This window comes from Macaca nemestrina, chromosome 4 (genome assembly GCF_043159975.1).
Source record: "Macaca nemestrina isolate mMacNem1 chromosome 4, mMacNem.hap1, whole genome shotgun sequence".
Taxonomy (NCBI): Eukaryota; Metazoa; Chordata; class Mammalia; order Primates; family Cercopithecidae; genus Macaca; species Macaca nemestrina.
The window spans coordinates 21,573,496-21,587,597 of record NC_092128.1 but is presented as its reverse complement, the minus strand read 5'-3'; the positions used below and the strand labels follow the sequence as shown (position 1 = coordinate 21,587,597).

The following is a 14,102-nucleotide window of genomic DNA, read 5'->3' as shown; positions in this document are numbered from 1 at the left end:
TTAGACATGTACTCTTATTATTATCATCCTTGTTTTCAGGATGAAGAAATTGAGGTTTAATGACATTAAGTAATTTGCTCAAGACCACATGGCTAATATGGAATAAAACCAGCATGTAGACCCAGGATGTGAAATATTTATGAGATATGAGAAAGCCCGTCTCTTTAGCAGGGTACTACATTGTCTGCTTATCTGGTTGTATAGACTGTCAAACCATACTACGAGGTCATTAGGTAGTAATACCAGGTCCTTCCTTCCCAGTATTTCCCTGGTCAGGCCAAAGGGATGTAGTTTTAGTAGTCTCCATATCCCATACTTTTCTGGCTCTGATGAGGAAAGTTGTAGAAAATCAAGTTGCTCTGCTAGGTAAAGGAGAGGCTTCAGCAATGAACTTCTCATAAGTATTATGTGAAACTGTGCTTGCTGGGGAATGGATGTTACAGGATGCTAAGAAAGTCACATCCTAAGATTTAGGGCACCCAAAATGAACCCAGAAATTGAGGATTGACATAACGGGTCTGGCAAAACAAGGAAACATTTAGTCGACTTAATTAGCTTGTAAGATGGCTGGACTGGTGAATATTTTAACAGCTTTATCCAGGACAGTCCAGGCCTAAGCATCTATAATTGACAGGCTGGGCAAACAAAAATGCAAACAAAAAATGCATTCAAAGTACTACAATATACAGGTTAAAGTAACATATCTAAGACTAACCTTCTAGGAACCAACTGAAAAAGTGACAACACATTCTAATATTCTGCAACTGGTAATGATAACAAGATATGTTTAGGGTAAGTCCATAATTCAGGGAAACCAGTCACCAGCCAGTTATTTGCAAGAGGAGGTCACCAAAATGATAAAACAAGTTCTAGGTAGAGGAAAAGACTTTCGATTAAATATTAGGATTTCTAGTCAAATTAAAAACAAATATAGTAACAATTATCCTCACATGAGAATTATATTACAATAACTTTCAGTGTACCAACCCAGCCCCTTGGTTTCACTGGGTGTTAATATAACCCAGATCATATAATTTCATGCAGTAGAAATCATAAACACAGTAACTTTTAACAATAGGCACAATTCAATTTTCTGTTTCTGCTATCATAGAATATTACACAAAGACCAGAGTCAGAGATTTCTCAATTCCTAAATACTGTATTGACTTATCTGTGGAAATGAAACCTATGATAGCTTCATTTGTTGCCAGACGCATGACCTTGGTTGATGACCCCTTCTCATCCTTCCACTTAAAAGTAAACTAGGGGCCGGGCATGGTGGCTCACGCCTGTCATGCCAGAACTTTGGGAGGCTGAGGCAGGTGGATCACAGGAGGTCAGGAGTTCGAGACCAGCCTGTCCAACATGGTGAAACCTCATCTCTAGTTAAAATAGAAAAATTAGCCGGGCATGGTAGCACACGCCTGTAATTCCAGCTGCTCGGTAGGCTGAGGCAGGAGAATCACTTGAACCTGAGAGGCAAAGGTAGAAGTGAGCTGAGATCACGCCACTGCACTCCAGCTTGGGTGGCACAGTGAAACTCCATCTCAAAAGACAAACAAACAAAGTAAACTAGGAATAGGACATCAACTTTCTTCCTTTTCTAACTCCTTTTTTTCCCTGTTGCTTTTTTATTCTATAAGGTGTTAATATTTTAACTTAAATATTCTATAACCCCAAAAGCAATCCAACGCAATGTTGTAGGTATATTTTAATAAAGAGTATTCCCTTGGCTGGGCATGGTGGCTCACACCTGTAATCCCAGCACTTTGGGAGGCCAAGGCAGGCGGATTGTCTGAAGTCAGGAGTTGGAGACCAGGCTGACCAACAAGGTGAAACCACTAAAAAGACAAAAAATTACCTGGGCATGGTGGTGCATGCCTGTAATCCCAGCTACTCAGAAGGCTGAGACAGAAGAATGGCTTAAACCTGGGAGATGGAGGTTGCAGTGAGCCGAGATTGTGCCACTGCACTCCAGCCTGGGTGACAGAGGGAGACTTTGTCTCAAAACAAAACAAAACAAAACAAAAACAAACAAACAAAAAAAGAGTATTCCCTCATCTCCTCCTGCCACTTACAATCAACCTTCAAAAGACAACTAGATAACTATCACAAACAAAGCATTCCAAAAAAACCAAAACAATCAAGGGATTATACGGTTACAATCAATAATGAGATGTAGTAAAGGGAAATGACCGATAACAGTAGGGTCAGGACACATAGAAAGCAATATAACCAGATTTTGGAAAGCCCAGGGTGGGTTGTTTTGTTTTGTTTTCTTAATCAGCAGCGAATTATCTATTTTCCTAGGATTTGTGAAAGCAGGCTAAGAAAAAATATGCTATCATTTTTTTTTCCTTTCAAAACACAGTCTATAGGGAACACCCAGCGAGACTACCACAAAAGGCCATCTTTTCAGCACATAGTAACTGAATCTCTTTGGAAAAAGACCAGGAGTGACCTATCTTCTACAAGAGGGAACAATATTAATGAGGCTGCAATGGGATTCAAAGATCTGTAATGAAAGTCTCTGTTTGCCAACACCACATACTGCAGCAAATTTAACAGTAAGATTTGTATAGAGAGAATCAGTTCTGTGCCAGGGCACAGCACAGAATAAGGCAATGTCTCTATTCATTGAGTTTATAGTCACATAAGAAAAGCAACATTACCCATGAGGAAAGAAAATTGGAACACACTCAAAAAAAAAAAAAAAAAAAAAAGTAGGCAATAAGGAAGGAGAAATCATGGGCATTTAAGTTGTCAGGAAAATTCATCTTTGTTTGTCCTTAGTATCTACGGAGGTGGTTCCAAGACACGGAAATTAATGAGCATTGAGGTGAGACCTGAATGAAGGACAATGAAGGTGCCTGCCAGAGAGATGGTAGGAGGTGATCGAAACCTTATGGCTGAATAAAGACAAGAAAGGCGAGGTCTAGAGAGGGTCCCGCAAGCAGAGTAGAAGTAATTCTCTAAAGCTCTAAAGCAACATGAGCTAAACCAGGAAGAGAAAGAGCCTAAAAAATGAGCACTAAAAAGTTCAAATCTAATTAGAAAGTCAAGGGGGATTCTATAGGAAAAATCTGATATGGGGCAAAAAAAGGACACTTCAGCAACTTTACATTAATGATAGCCCAAAGTCATTGCAAAGTGACATACTGTGATGGTCAATATAGTAAGTTCTTCCTAGCAATGCAATTAAAGATCTGCACATATTTCCATCTATAACATCAGTCAAGTTTACTTTTTTTAGACGCAGTCTTGCTCTGTAGCCCAGGCTAGAGTACAGTGGCACGATCTCGGCTCTCTGCAACCTCTGCCTTCTGGCTTCAAACACTTCTCTTCCCTCAGCCTTCCAAGCAGCTGGGATTACAGGCATGTGCCACCATGTCGGGCTTATTTTTGTATTTTTAGCAGAGGTGGGGTTTCACCATGTTGGCCAGGCTGGTCTCAAACTCCTGACCTCAGGTGATCCGCCTGTCTCGGCCTCCCAAAGTGCTAGGATTACAGGTGAGAGCCACAGCACCCAGCCAGTATCTAACTTTCTTAATCTTCTTTACTCATATTCATCATAGTCATAATAATTATCTTCCTACTTGTGATAATCTCTTTAAGGGAATAGCTACCTTTTGATAATTCTACCTTTTAAAAAAATGAGTGTTATTGACAGGAGATTGGATCCCTATTTTCTTGATTATGATGTATGGGGCTATAAGAAGTGGATCCAAAATATATCTTTGAATTGTTTTTCTGTGTCAAGGCTTTTTCTTATTTATATGAATAAAAAATTCCCATCTTTAATAATCACTTTCTACCCAATAAAAAGGCCTCATACAATTATGCGGTCTTTATTTAACAAACAAAATCATTATTTCCTATTACATGAGCTCAAATTTCAGCAATGCTATTGACAGGCAGTACAGAGAAATGGTTGGGAAAGGATCTGGATCCAGATCACCTGAGTTCACATCCTACTTCTACCTTTTACGCAATAGGCATGTGGCCTTGGACAAATCATTTAATCAGTTTGTCCCCTAGTTTTCTCGTCTGTAAAATGAGAATAATAGGAGTATATACGAGATATTCCAGTAACTCAAGTATTATACAAAGTCTTCCAGAGATCATAAAAAGAGAAAATCCTTCCTAATTCATTTTAAGCTACAAAGATCATATACATACTACACAATAGAAAGCAAAATTAAAGACTAATCACACTTATGAACATGGACATAAATATCTAAACAAAATATTAGCAAATCAAATCTAGCAATATATAAAGGCAAAAAATATTATAACCAATTTGAGTTCTTCTCATAAATATGATATTGATTTCTATTTAAAATTCAAGTAGTAAAATGCACCCATATTAACAGACCAAAGGAAAAAAAAAGTCATCTCTAAAGATGAAGAAAAGAGTATTCAATAAGATTCAACATCTGTTGAATTTAACACATTAGAGTGAAGGAAAATATCCTTGTAAGAAATATCCACAAAACAAGTACTGCCACCTGCATCATGACCACCTGGCAGTGAACTTCTTTCTTAATTGTGACTTCTGGATGCATCCACTTTGAATTCAGGAAAAAGTTAATGATGCTATCTCTATTACCAGTCAATACTGCACTGAAGGTTTTTACCAGTGCAGAAAGTGCCAGAAATATGTATACAAAGCATAATGATTGGGAAGGGCAAAACAAAATTCTTTGTAGATGAGATTGCCTATATAGAATTCTCTTCCCACAAAAAGACCCTTGAGATAAAATTTATGAATTTAAACCTTTATCAGGAATATTGATAAAGAAACAAGATTTTAAAATTCAACTGCATTTCAATATGCCAGCAAAGACCACTTAGAAAATATAATTTTAAAAATACAACATACGAATTGTCACTAAAAATATAAAGTACCTAGGAATATATTTAACACAAAAGTGACTAAACCATTCATGAAGGAAATTATAAAACTCTATTCATAGCCATTTTAAAAAGCCAATTAAATGTAAAGAGATGTAGCTTGGAATAAATAGATGCACTATCATAAAAATATCAATTTTCTTTATACTAATTTATAGATTCATGCAATTTTCATAAAAATTTCAACACAAAACTTGATAAACTAATTTTATAATTTATATGAAACAGGAAAAACTCAATTATAAACCAAGTCACTCCTGAAGAACAAATTACAGGATATATCCTCCAACAGATACCGGAACTCATACCAAAGTTATAACAACTAAAACAATAGTACAGGGATAGATATATTCATCAATATAACAGAAAACAGAACCTGGAGACTCACATTTACAGGGAGACAACAGGCTTTGCAAGTCAGTGCAGAAAATAAATGATAATGAAATAGCTGGTTATGTATATGAACACAATCAAAATAAAATTTGACCTTTACCTCTTACCAAACCACAAAAATCAATTCCAAGTTATTAAATATGAAAGAAAGCACTCTAAAAATTTTATGAGACAATATCTTTATGATTATGCTTTGAAAGATTTCTTTTAAAAATACCAAAGGCATAAACCATAGAAAAACAATAATTTTACTATAGTAAAATAAAGAATATCCATCTATTCATCAGATGACATCAAAAAGAGCTCAAACAGATACACCACAAACTGGAGAAAATTTGCAACACACATAGGCAACCAAACAATTTTTACCTAGAATACATAAAAAAGTTCATAAATCATTAAGAACACAACCAACCATGTGGGGAAGAGTGAGTAAAAGAAATAAAAAGACCTTTCATAGAAGAGTAAACACAAATGGCCTATATGAAAAGATGCTTGATCTCATATGTAATCATTGATTACAAATTAGATGCCATTTCATACTTTCACAAGACTAGCAAACATTTTTAAATTAGTTAATTTCAAGAGTGGGCTAGGATGTAGATCAATGGGAACTCTTATCCACTGAAGTTGGGAGTGTATATTAAAATGATCACTTTGCAAAACAATTTGTTATAATGCTATAAGTTAAATACGTATATAATCTACCACCTAACCTAAGCTATTCCCAGGCTTAAGCACATGTATACCAGAAAGAGTTACAAAAAGAGAATGTTCATAGTGATACTGTTTGCAATAGCAAAACAAAAACAAAACCCCAAGAAACCTGCTATTTATGTAAATATTCATTAGCAGATTGGATATATAAATTGTTATATACTCATACAATAGAGTAGTATACAACATGAACTATTGATGAAATGCATATGGCACTCATCCATAAGGATGAATCACAAAAAATATTCTTTCGAATAAAAGAAACAAATCACAACATGAGTCAATCTGTACAAATTCAAAATATGTAAAACTATACACACACACACACACACACACATATGGGAATACATATATGAGTTATATATCCACATATACATTCATATGTAAGATATGCATATATGTAGTAAAACAATAAGAAGAAACAAGGACACGATTAACAAAAAGGCAGAATAGTAGTTATTTCTGAAGGAGAAGGAAGGGGACATAATTAGGAAAGCAAATGGCATGAAGCTCCCAAATTCCTACAAATGTTTACCTCTTAGTCTGAGGGCCAAGTACACAGTAGTTCCTTTTGCTTATTATTTAAACTGAGCAGATAACATTTTATATATTTTATGAATAGTATCTATTTCAGTAATATACATGAAAGAAAAGTGAATGATGAGGTATAGCCATTGATGCCTCAAAGAGTTTGGGCCATGCCACAGTGTGTTTCATTGCATAACTATATTAATCCATTCTCATGCTGCTATTAAAGACATACTTGAGACTGCATAATTTATAAAGGAAAGAGGTTTAATGGACTCACAGTTCCACATGGCTGGGGAGGCCTCAAAATCATGGCGGAAAATGAAGAAAGAACAAAGGGACGTTTTACATGGCGGCAGGCAAGAGAGAGCTTGTGCAGGGGAACTCACATTTACAAAACCATCAGATCTCATGAGACTTAATCACCATGTATGGGGGAAACTGCCCCACGATTCAATTATCTCCACCTGGCCCCATCCTTGACACATGGGGATTACTACAATTCAAGATGAAATTTGGGTGGGGACACAGCCAAACTATCTCAGTAACTTACTGAAAAGTACAGCCGACTCCAAGCCTGACAGTGGATTCATTCTTGAACACTTTACACTGGCGATTGTAGTTGTGACAATTTTATTTCCAGATAGCCATTACTGCAATTCATGTTCACTATGTTACTGTTGCAACAAAAAAAGCTGCCCTAGAATGTGACAGCCATAGTTGACAACTGGTCTAGGAGGTAGGACAGGAGAAGGATGCCTGCCTCAGATGTTCCAGTGGGGCATGCAGCAGATTGTTGGCACTTTCTTTTGAGAGGCAACTAATGCCTTTTAGTTTGTAAATGAACAGACATTAGTTGGAAGATGACCTGCCCTGAGTGTGCTGGCACAGGTAGCAGCAGTAAGGGCAGCATTCCAAGGAGCCTGTAAAATAAGCAGGCTAAGGTGACAGAACAGAAGATGAGTTCTCAGAGCCAGGGAAGCAGCCTGGGCCCAGGAGATGGCTCCAGGAGCAATTTAAATGATGAAGTGATGGGCATTCAATACAGGGGAAATGCAGAGGACAGTGCAATCAATCACTGCCAAGCTTATCTTCTGACAAGGAGTGGGGCTCCAGCTTCCAGATGTAGCATTAAAACATAATGTTCCCACTGGGGTTTAGCATGGCAGGTTTCCCTGAAACTTCAGTTTCACTCAGTTAACTAATTATGAGAAAATGTGACATTGGTATTTACTTTTTCTACAGGGACAAATCATTCCCAGCAGGAGGGACAAGTTGTTATTTTTGTTCTGCTTTGTCATTAAAAAGAAATTAACTTACACAGTAGTAAATATACTCTTGTTGGAGGGGCGGGGGGAAGAATTATCTCCATAGTTCTCTCCATTCAATCATGTCTTTGGTTTTCCAGGGACACGGCGGATAAAAGAGAGTTAAGAGTTTTGTTGTTAGAATTGGGTCTGAAAATTCACTCTCTCACCTACTAGCTATGTGACCTTAAGCAAGTTATTTAAGCACTCTGAGCCTGCTTTTGCAGCTGTGAAACTGGGGGTGATGCATCGACTACAGAGTGTTATTTGTGAAAGATGAAAGGACATAAGGCGGTTGGAGCACGCGAGCACAGTGCTTCTGCATAATAAGCACTCAATACAATTTAGCCTTTATTCTTAGTGACCCTGATGTGCTATTATATAAATATAGAAACAGTTTATGTGTCATTTAGACCTTGTGTTGCCAATTCTATATGACCACACATCTAATCATCAACTGAGCCTTTACTCTGGCACTATAAGCTACATGGTGTATTAAACATTTTACTCCTCCTCACCCTGATGTAATAAAAGGTTTCCAGAGAAAATTTAATGAAAATGGAAAAAACGGTTATGCTCTCCCATCCTCTTTTAACTTTTCAAGGGTGGGACGTAGTCCCGAGCAAAACATCACAGATAAATCTGTGCTTCCTCTTCTACTGCCTGAATGCTAGAGAATACTATGTTTGGGGTGCTTTTAACAAATCAGAAGGTGATTTTACAAATGATTTCTCAACTGAACTTGATACAATCCCATGAGGTACACAGTTTCTGATTAGCCCCATCTTACAGACAAGGAAAACAAAACAAACAAGATAAGGTCAATGACAAAGCCACTGTATTCAAGCTCTCTATGCAAGAGTACCATGAGAACGAAAAATACCAGGGTTATTGGACATGGCAAAATTAGATTTTTCCAAGAATAAGTTCTTGTCTTAGAGCCAAAGTGACTAGTTATTACAGAGGGAGGACTAGTTGAGGAAAGCAAACAAAATAAAAAATCAAGAGACATAGGTTTTATATTCCAATTTCACAATCCATTTGCACAACATGCCTTAAATTTTCTACCAATAAACTTGAGAAAGAAAAATTGCTACTTCTCACTTCTCTTACAAGTATATTGCAATGCCATTATTGTGTACAAATAATACGTAAGATTGATGCTATAACATTCAAGGGGTTTTATCCTAGCCATAGTACATATGAGCTCTTAAAAATGTATAAATAGAAGGAAACATATTTTGAGTGGTAGATAGAAAATTCTGGCAATAAAGAAAAAAGATTTTTTTTCAAGAATATATGGGCTAGAAAATGATGAACAACTACATAAGATTAGGTAAATCATCACTATAATTTTGCATTATGTACTTGAACTATTTTTGGAAGTCACAGAAACAAACTAAGAGGTATGAACATGTAATAATTTTTGAAGCCATGAAATTATAATGGACCTGTAATATCAATAATGTTTCTTCAACTAATCACATATAAGGTTCTTAAAATAATCAATTCTGAAGTGCTCTTAATCTTCCAAGCAAGTCTTTCTGGCAGTAGTCACCCTTTAGGACTTCAAAGGACCCTGACATATGCCCCCTATTATTTCATAACCACTTAAGAAGTCTTAGTGGATTATCAAATTATAATTCACAAGTTTCCCTCAGCCACCATTTCTGTCTGAATGGGGAATAAATTCTTATAGACAGAAAGGCAAAGACAACCAAAAGTCATTAAAGGGAATCCTAGTTCAAAATAAAAACCAAACACAAGCTTCTAGTTTATAATGTGAACATGGAAGCCCAAGGGCCTACATAAATGTGCAAACACCTAGTAATACCAGCAGCAGTCAGCAAAACAGCACATAATAGCAGGTTGCCATTAGGTGATTGACTACCTAATTCTGACTTAATGGGCCTGAACATAATTTTCCCTATGATTCTTCAGAGAGAATAATACAATTTCATTCCAGTATTCAGTCAGATTTCACAATGTAGCAGTAGAAGAGGCCAGCCTAAAACTCCTTTCTCCCTTTTCTTAATTCATTCATTTAATAAACTTTTTCATTGTTTGCTATTTGTTGGAAACTATATCAAAGAACTCACAGTCGAATAGAGAAAACAGGTAAATAAAGCATGAAATTTGTGCATTAAGCCCTAGAATGTAGGAAAATATTTGGCACAATGATAAGCAGATCAGCAAGCCCTCACAGAGGATGAGGTAAGGTGCGTAGAAACTGTCTATGTGGCAAAAGAAGAAGCCTCCTGTCAGAGAGAACAGTATGGATAAAAGCAGGGAGATGTGGAAAAGATGGTGAGCTCCAGAAATTAGATGTAGAATTAGATGTAGTGTCACATGGCTGGAAAACAGATCATGGGTAGAAGAAGGGAAAAGATGGTAAATGAAGCAATAAGCTGTAGAGGAAGACAAATATTCCATTATTTAGTGCTTGCTAGTCCATGTTAAAATACAATATTGAAAAGCTGAACACAATTATTGGTTGGCAGGAAAGATTTCATTCTAAAGGCAATAGGAGCAGATTTTTACTATAAAGCAATCATTTTGGTGCCAGCCAGGTATACAGTGATCTAGGGAAAAGAAATCTAGAGGTATGGATACCAATTATGAGAGAATTTCCAAAGTCCAAGTAAGATACAAAGGGGCCCCAAACCAAAGTTCCATATAGCATATTTGTAAAACAACTGTATAGCACAACTGACTCATTGTGGCCACTTAACATTTTTGTGACTGATTGGATAAATGAACAATTCCAAAGGTGAGATGGAACAAAACAAGATATTTTCTCTTTTGAGTGAAATAGCTGTATCTTAAAATGCAAACAATTCATCTCAACTGGATTACAACAAATACCACTGACTGCTTGCCTTCCTTTCAGACTTTAGAGTGCTCTTTGCAAATAAGTGATTGGAACATGATCCCAGTGTCCAATCTGGAAGGCACTGTAGGGAATACATACCATAAACTCTCATTTTAAGGATAAAAATCTGAGTCATAAAAATTACAGGACTAGCCCAAAACCACAAAAAGTTTCTGCTGATGGGACTGAAATCAGTCAGAATAAATTAAGGCTTCACAATATTTGTCAACCAGACTGGTTGGAACAGATTTGAAAGATATCAAATTCAGCTAGGGTGATTTAAGTTTTTAAAAGTGTTTGACATTTCACATTCGAAAACCACAAAGCCAACATCTTAGAGACATTTTCTTAAACAATTATTTGCTCTTACAATGAACTGCAAAGACCAGGGGTCAAGTTTTAATCCTGAATTGGTATAAATAAGACAGATGATTCTTACCATGATCTTCTGAAGAGACTGGTGACCTAAAAGGAAATAATAAGCATGATCAATATTTTATATGATAATTATAGCAATAATCAAGAATTATTTCATGGTAATTATACCCCCAAATTGAATTAAATGGAAAGTCAATATAGTAGACAGTGTAATTAATGTGTTGATTGCATGGTATATTTCAATCAATAATTCCCAACTCTTACCTGGATTGGTTAGATGTTACAGGTTACTAAAATGTCAGTCTATGCATGGTGTCCTAGGGCTGCAACAAACTTAGGTAAGTCTACATTTACCACACACAAAAAAGAGAACTCATAGAAATGTAGTATAGATGAAATCCTGTGATGTGTATTGCCCAAGGACACGGCTCCAGTGTAAATGCCAGGGATGTAAAAAAAAGCACTAGATTGGGTGCCTGTAGATACAAAGAGATCTACTTGAACAGTATAAATTGAGACAGAGGTAAAAGAAATGGCATGCACCCTTATCATTACCAGTTTTTGTTTCCACTCTTCATGGAATTTAATGTTTGAGTGAGCTGACCCTCTACTTGCTGCCTTATGTCTCAGAACATGGGAGAAACAGCATGAGGCAAGAAGGCAATCGCTGGGGTTCCACAGAACTTTACCAACAACTTTTGCAAACTATATGTGAGTTCTGCTCTAATTATGGTAATCAGATCACAAATGAAAAATCATATCAACCCTAAAAGGCTTACTTCCCCTCTGTTGACTACTAGTTGAAATACTTTGAGTAGTATAGACCTAAGTTTGGAGATGAATTCACCTCCAGCTTGAAGACTATGGCTTTGACTCACACTTATTCTTTTTTGGGGAGAAAGAGAGAGACATATAACGTTATATTCAGAGTTGTTGAAATTTTGAAGGCAAAGGCAAGACGTCACACACTTCCCCAATTTTGAAGGAGTCCTCTTCTCTGAATGATTAGCTCACTCAAGTCCATAGCAGGGAAATGACCAAAGATAAACTCAGGAGTTTGGCAATAAAGCTGCCAATTACTATAACTAATATTTATGAGACATGTAGATAAACCTCAGGGCAAGAATCATTTAGTCAATACAAAAATGGTTGAAGATAATTTTTAGCTACTTGGGGATGCTTGATATGACTTTACCTACTGGTTAGTAATATTATTGTTTATTATATGAGTGAACAGTAAAGAATAAAGACAGTGGTAATGGAGAAAAGGCCTTGAACCTCACTGAGTGGCAAAGTATCAACTTATTTCACTGTGCAAGTCTCTTAAAGTAGACTTTTTCATGAAAACTACAGATTCCCAAGATTTGGTGGAAAGAAAATTGGCTTCTGGGAGATGGACATGGGGAGTGGTGAGCAGAAACCTGCCACAATCGCTAAGTCAACGCTGCCCGAGAAAATCACTTGGCATCCCTGGTGAGGGTTGATTTATCCTCCCATTGGATCCCCTTATTTTGTATCACCCACACACCAGCCTTTCTCACTGGGTTGTAACCCCCTTGAAAACTAAGGCTGTATCTTATTTAGAACAAGTGAGCCCTTAATTAAAATGTGTTGAGTTGAATTAATCTCAGTTCTGTCACACTGATATTCAGACTGACACATTCTGGAGTTTCCCAAAAAGTCATCATGTTACTGTCAAACCATCTTTAGGACAAGTTTGCCTGCTCCTAGGTCAGCTGCAAGAAAAAGTCCTAGGGAATGTGCTTGAAGCTCCAATTGGTTATAATGTGGACACTCTCAGAGCCAAAGGACATCAAAAGCACCCAGAAACAGAGACACCCATATTCTGCCTTAATAATTAGAAAACCTAAAGTGTGTCAGGGGGGTAGTATTGAATGAGAGGTGAAATGAAATTAGAAGCTGAATCTAAAATAAAACCTATATTTTAAATAAAATAAGCTAATTTCTTCAGCTGTTTAGGTCATAATAGAGTCAGCCACAAGGAAATATCTTTCCTCCTGGTGTTTGCTGATGAGAAGTAAGTAAAAACGTGTCTTGGATTGTTTGCAATTAATTTGTCACAGAGCTACAGGAAGAAAGTAAAATTCATGCCAAAGGACAACTAAATGTCTCAGGTGGAGAGCTTGTGAAGCAGAGCCTTTGCTGGCTTTCTGCAAAAGCAAAGCACTGATATTCAATCTGAAAAATTCCAGATGGCTCCGTTAGAGTCCCAAGGGGATGCATTCTGCAGTATGTCCAGGCAGTGGATAAAATATCAATTTCAGACTGTTTTGTGAAAATTAGTCATGTTGAGTTTCCATGTTGAATGTCTCCCATATGCCTGGCTTTGTGGAATTTTAAGACATATGGAGTATTTCCATCCTCACTCAGTATTTCACCTTTCGCTGCAACAAGTTACTGCATTGTACTACTGAGATGTGCACATCATCCATTATTGCTGGAAATTGGCATAAAAAGGTAGCTCACGGGTGGATCACCTGAGGTCAGGATTTCGAAGCCAGTCTGGCCAACATGGTGAAATCCCATCTCTACTGAAAATACAAAAAGTAGCTCAGTATAGTGGCAGGTGCCTGTAATCCCAGCTACTTGGGAGACTGAGTCAGGAGAATCACTTGAACCCGGGAGGCAGAGGTTGCAGTGAGCCAAGACCATGCCATTGCACTCCAGCTTGGGTGACAAGAGTAAAACTCTGTCGAGAGAGAGAGAGAGAAAGACAGAGAGAGAGAGAAAGAGAAAGGAGAGAGAGAGGAAGAAAGGAAGGAAGGAAGGAAGGAAGGAAGGAAGGAAGGAAGGAAGGAAGGAAGGAAGGAAGGAAGGGAGGGAGGGAGGGAGGGAGGGAGGGAGGGAGAGAGGAAGGAAGGAAGGAAGCAAGCAAGCTAGCTAGCTCAGGAGAGAAGAAATATTCTGAAATCAGCAATATAAGTAGTTATTTTAACAACAGAGGTTGAATCCCAGAAACAGATAATTATCTT

At 37.2% G+C, this 14,102-nt stretch overlaps 1 protein-coding gene across 19 annotated transcripts in view; it reads right to left on the bottom strand.

The window, feature by feature from the left end:
* The window catches only part of LOC105471320 (diacylglycerol kinase iota), a 453,152-nt gene that overhangs the window by 35,840 nt on the left and 403,210 nt on the right, over positions 1-14,102 (bottom strand). For all 19 annotated transcript variants that reach the window (XM_024789548.2, XM_024789549.2, XM_071094416.1 and 16 more), the window contains one exon: positions 11,171-11,196. In XM_024789548.2, the coding sequence (XP_024645316.2) occupies positions 11,171-11,196 (26 nt within the window). The remainder of the gene's footprint in view (positions 1-11,170; positions 11,197-14,102) is intronic.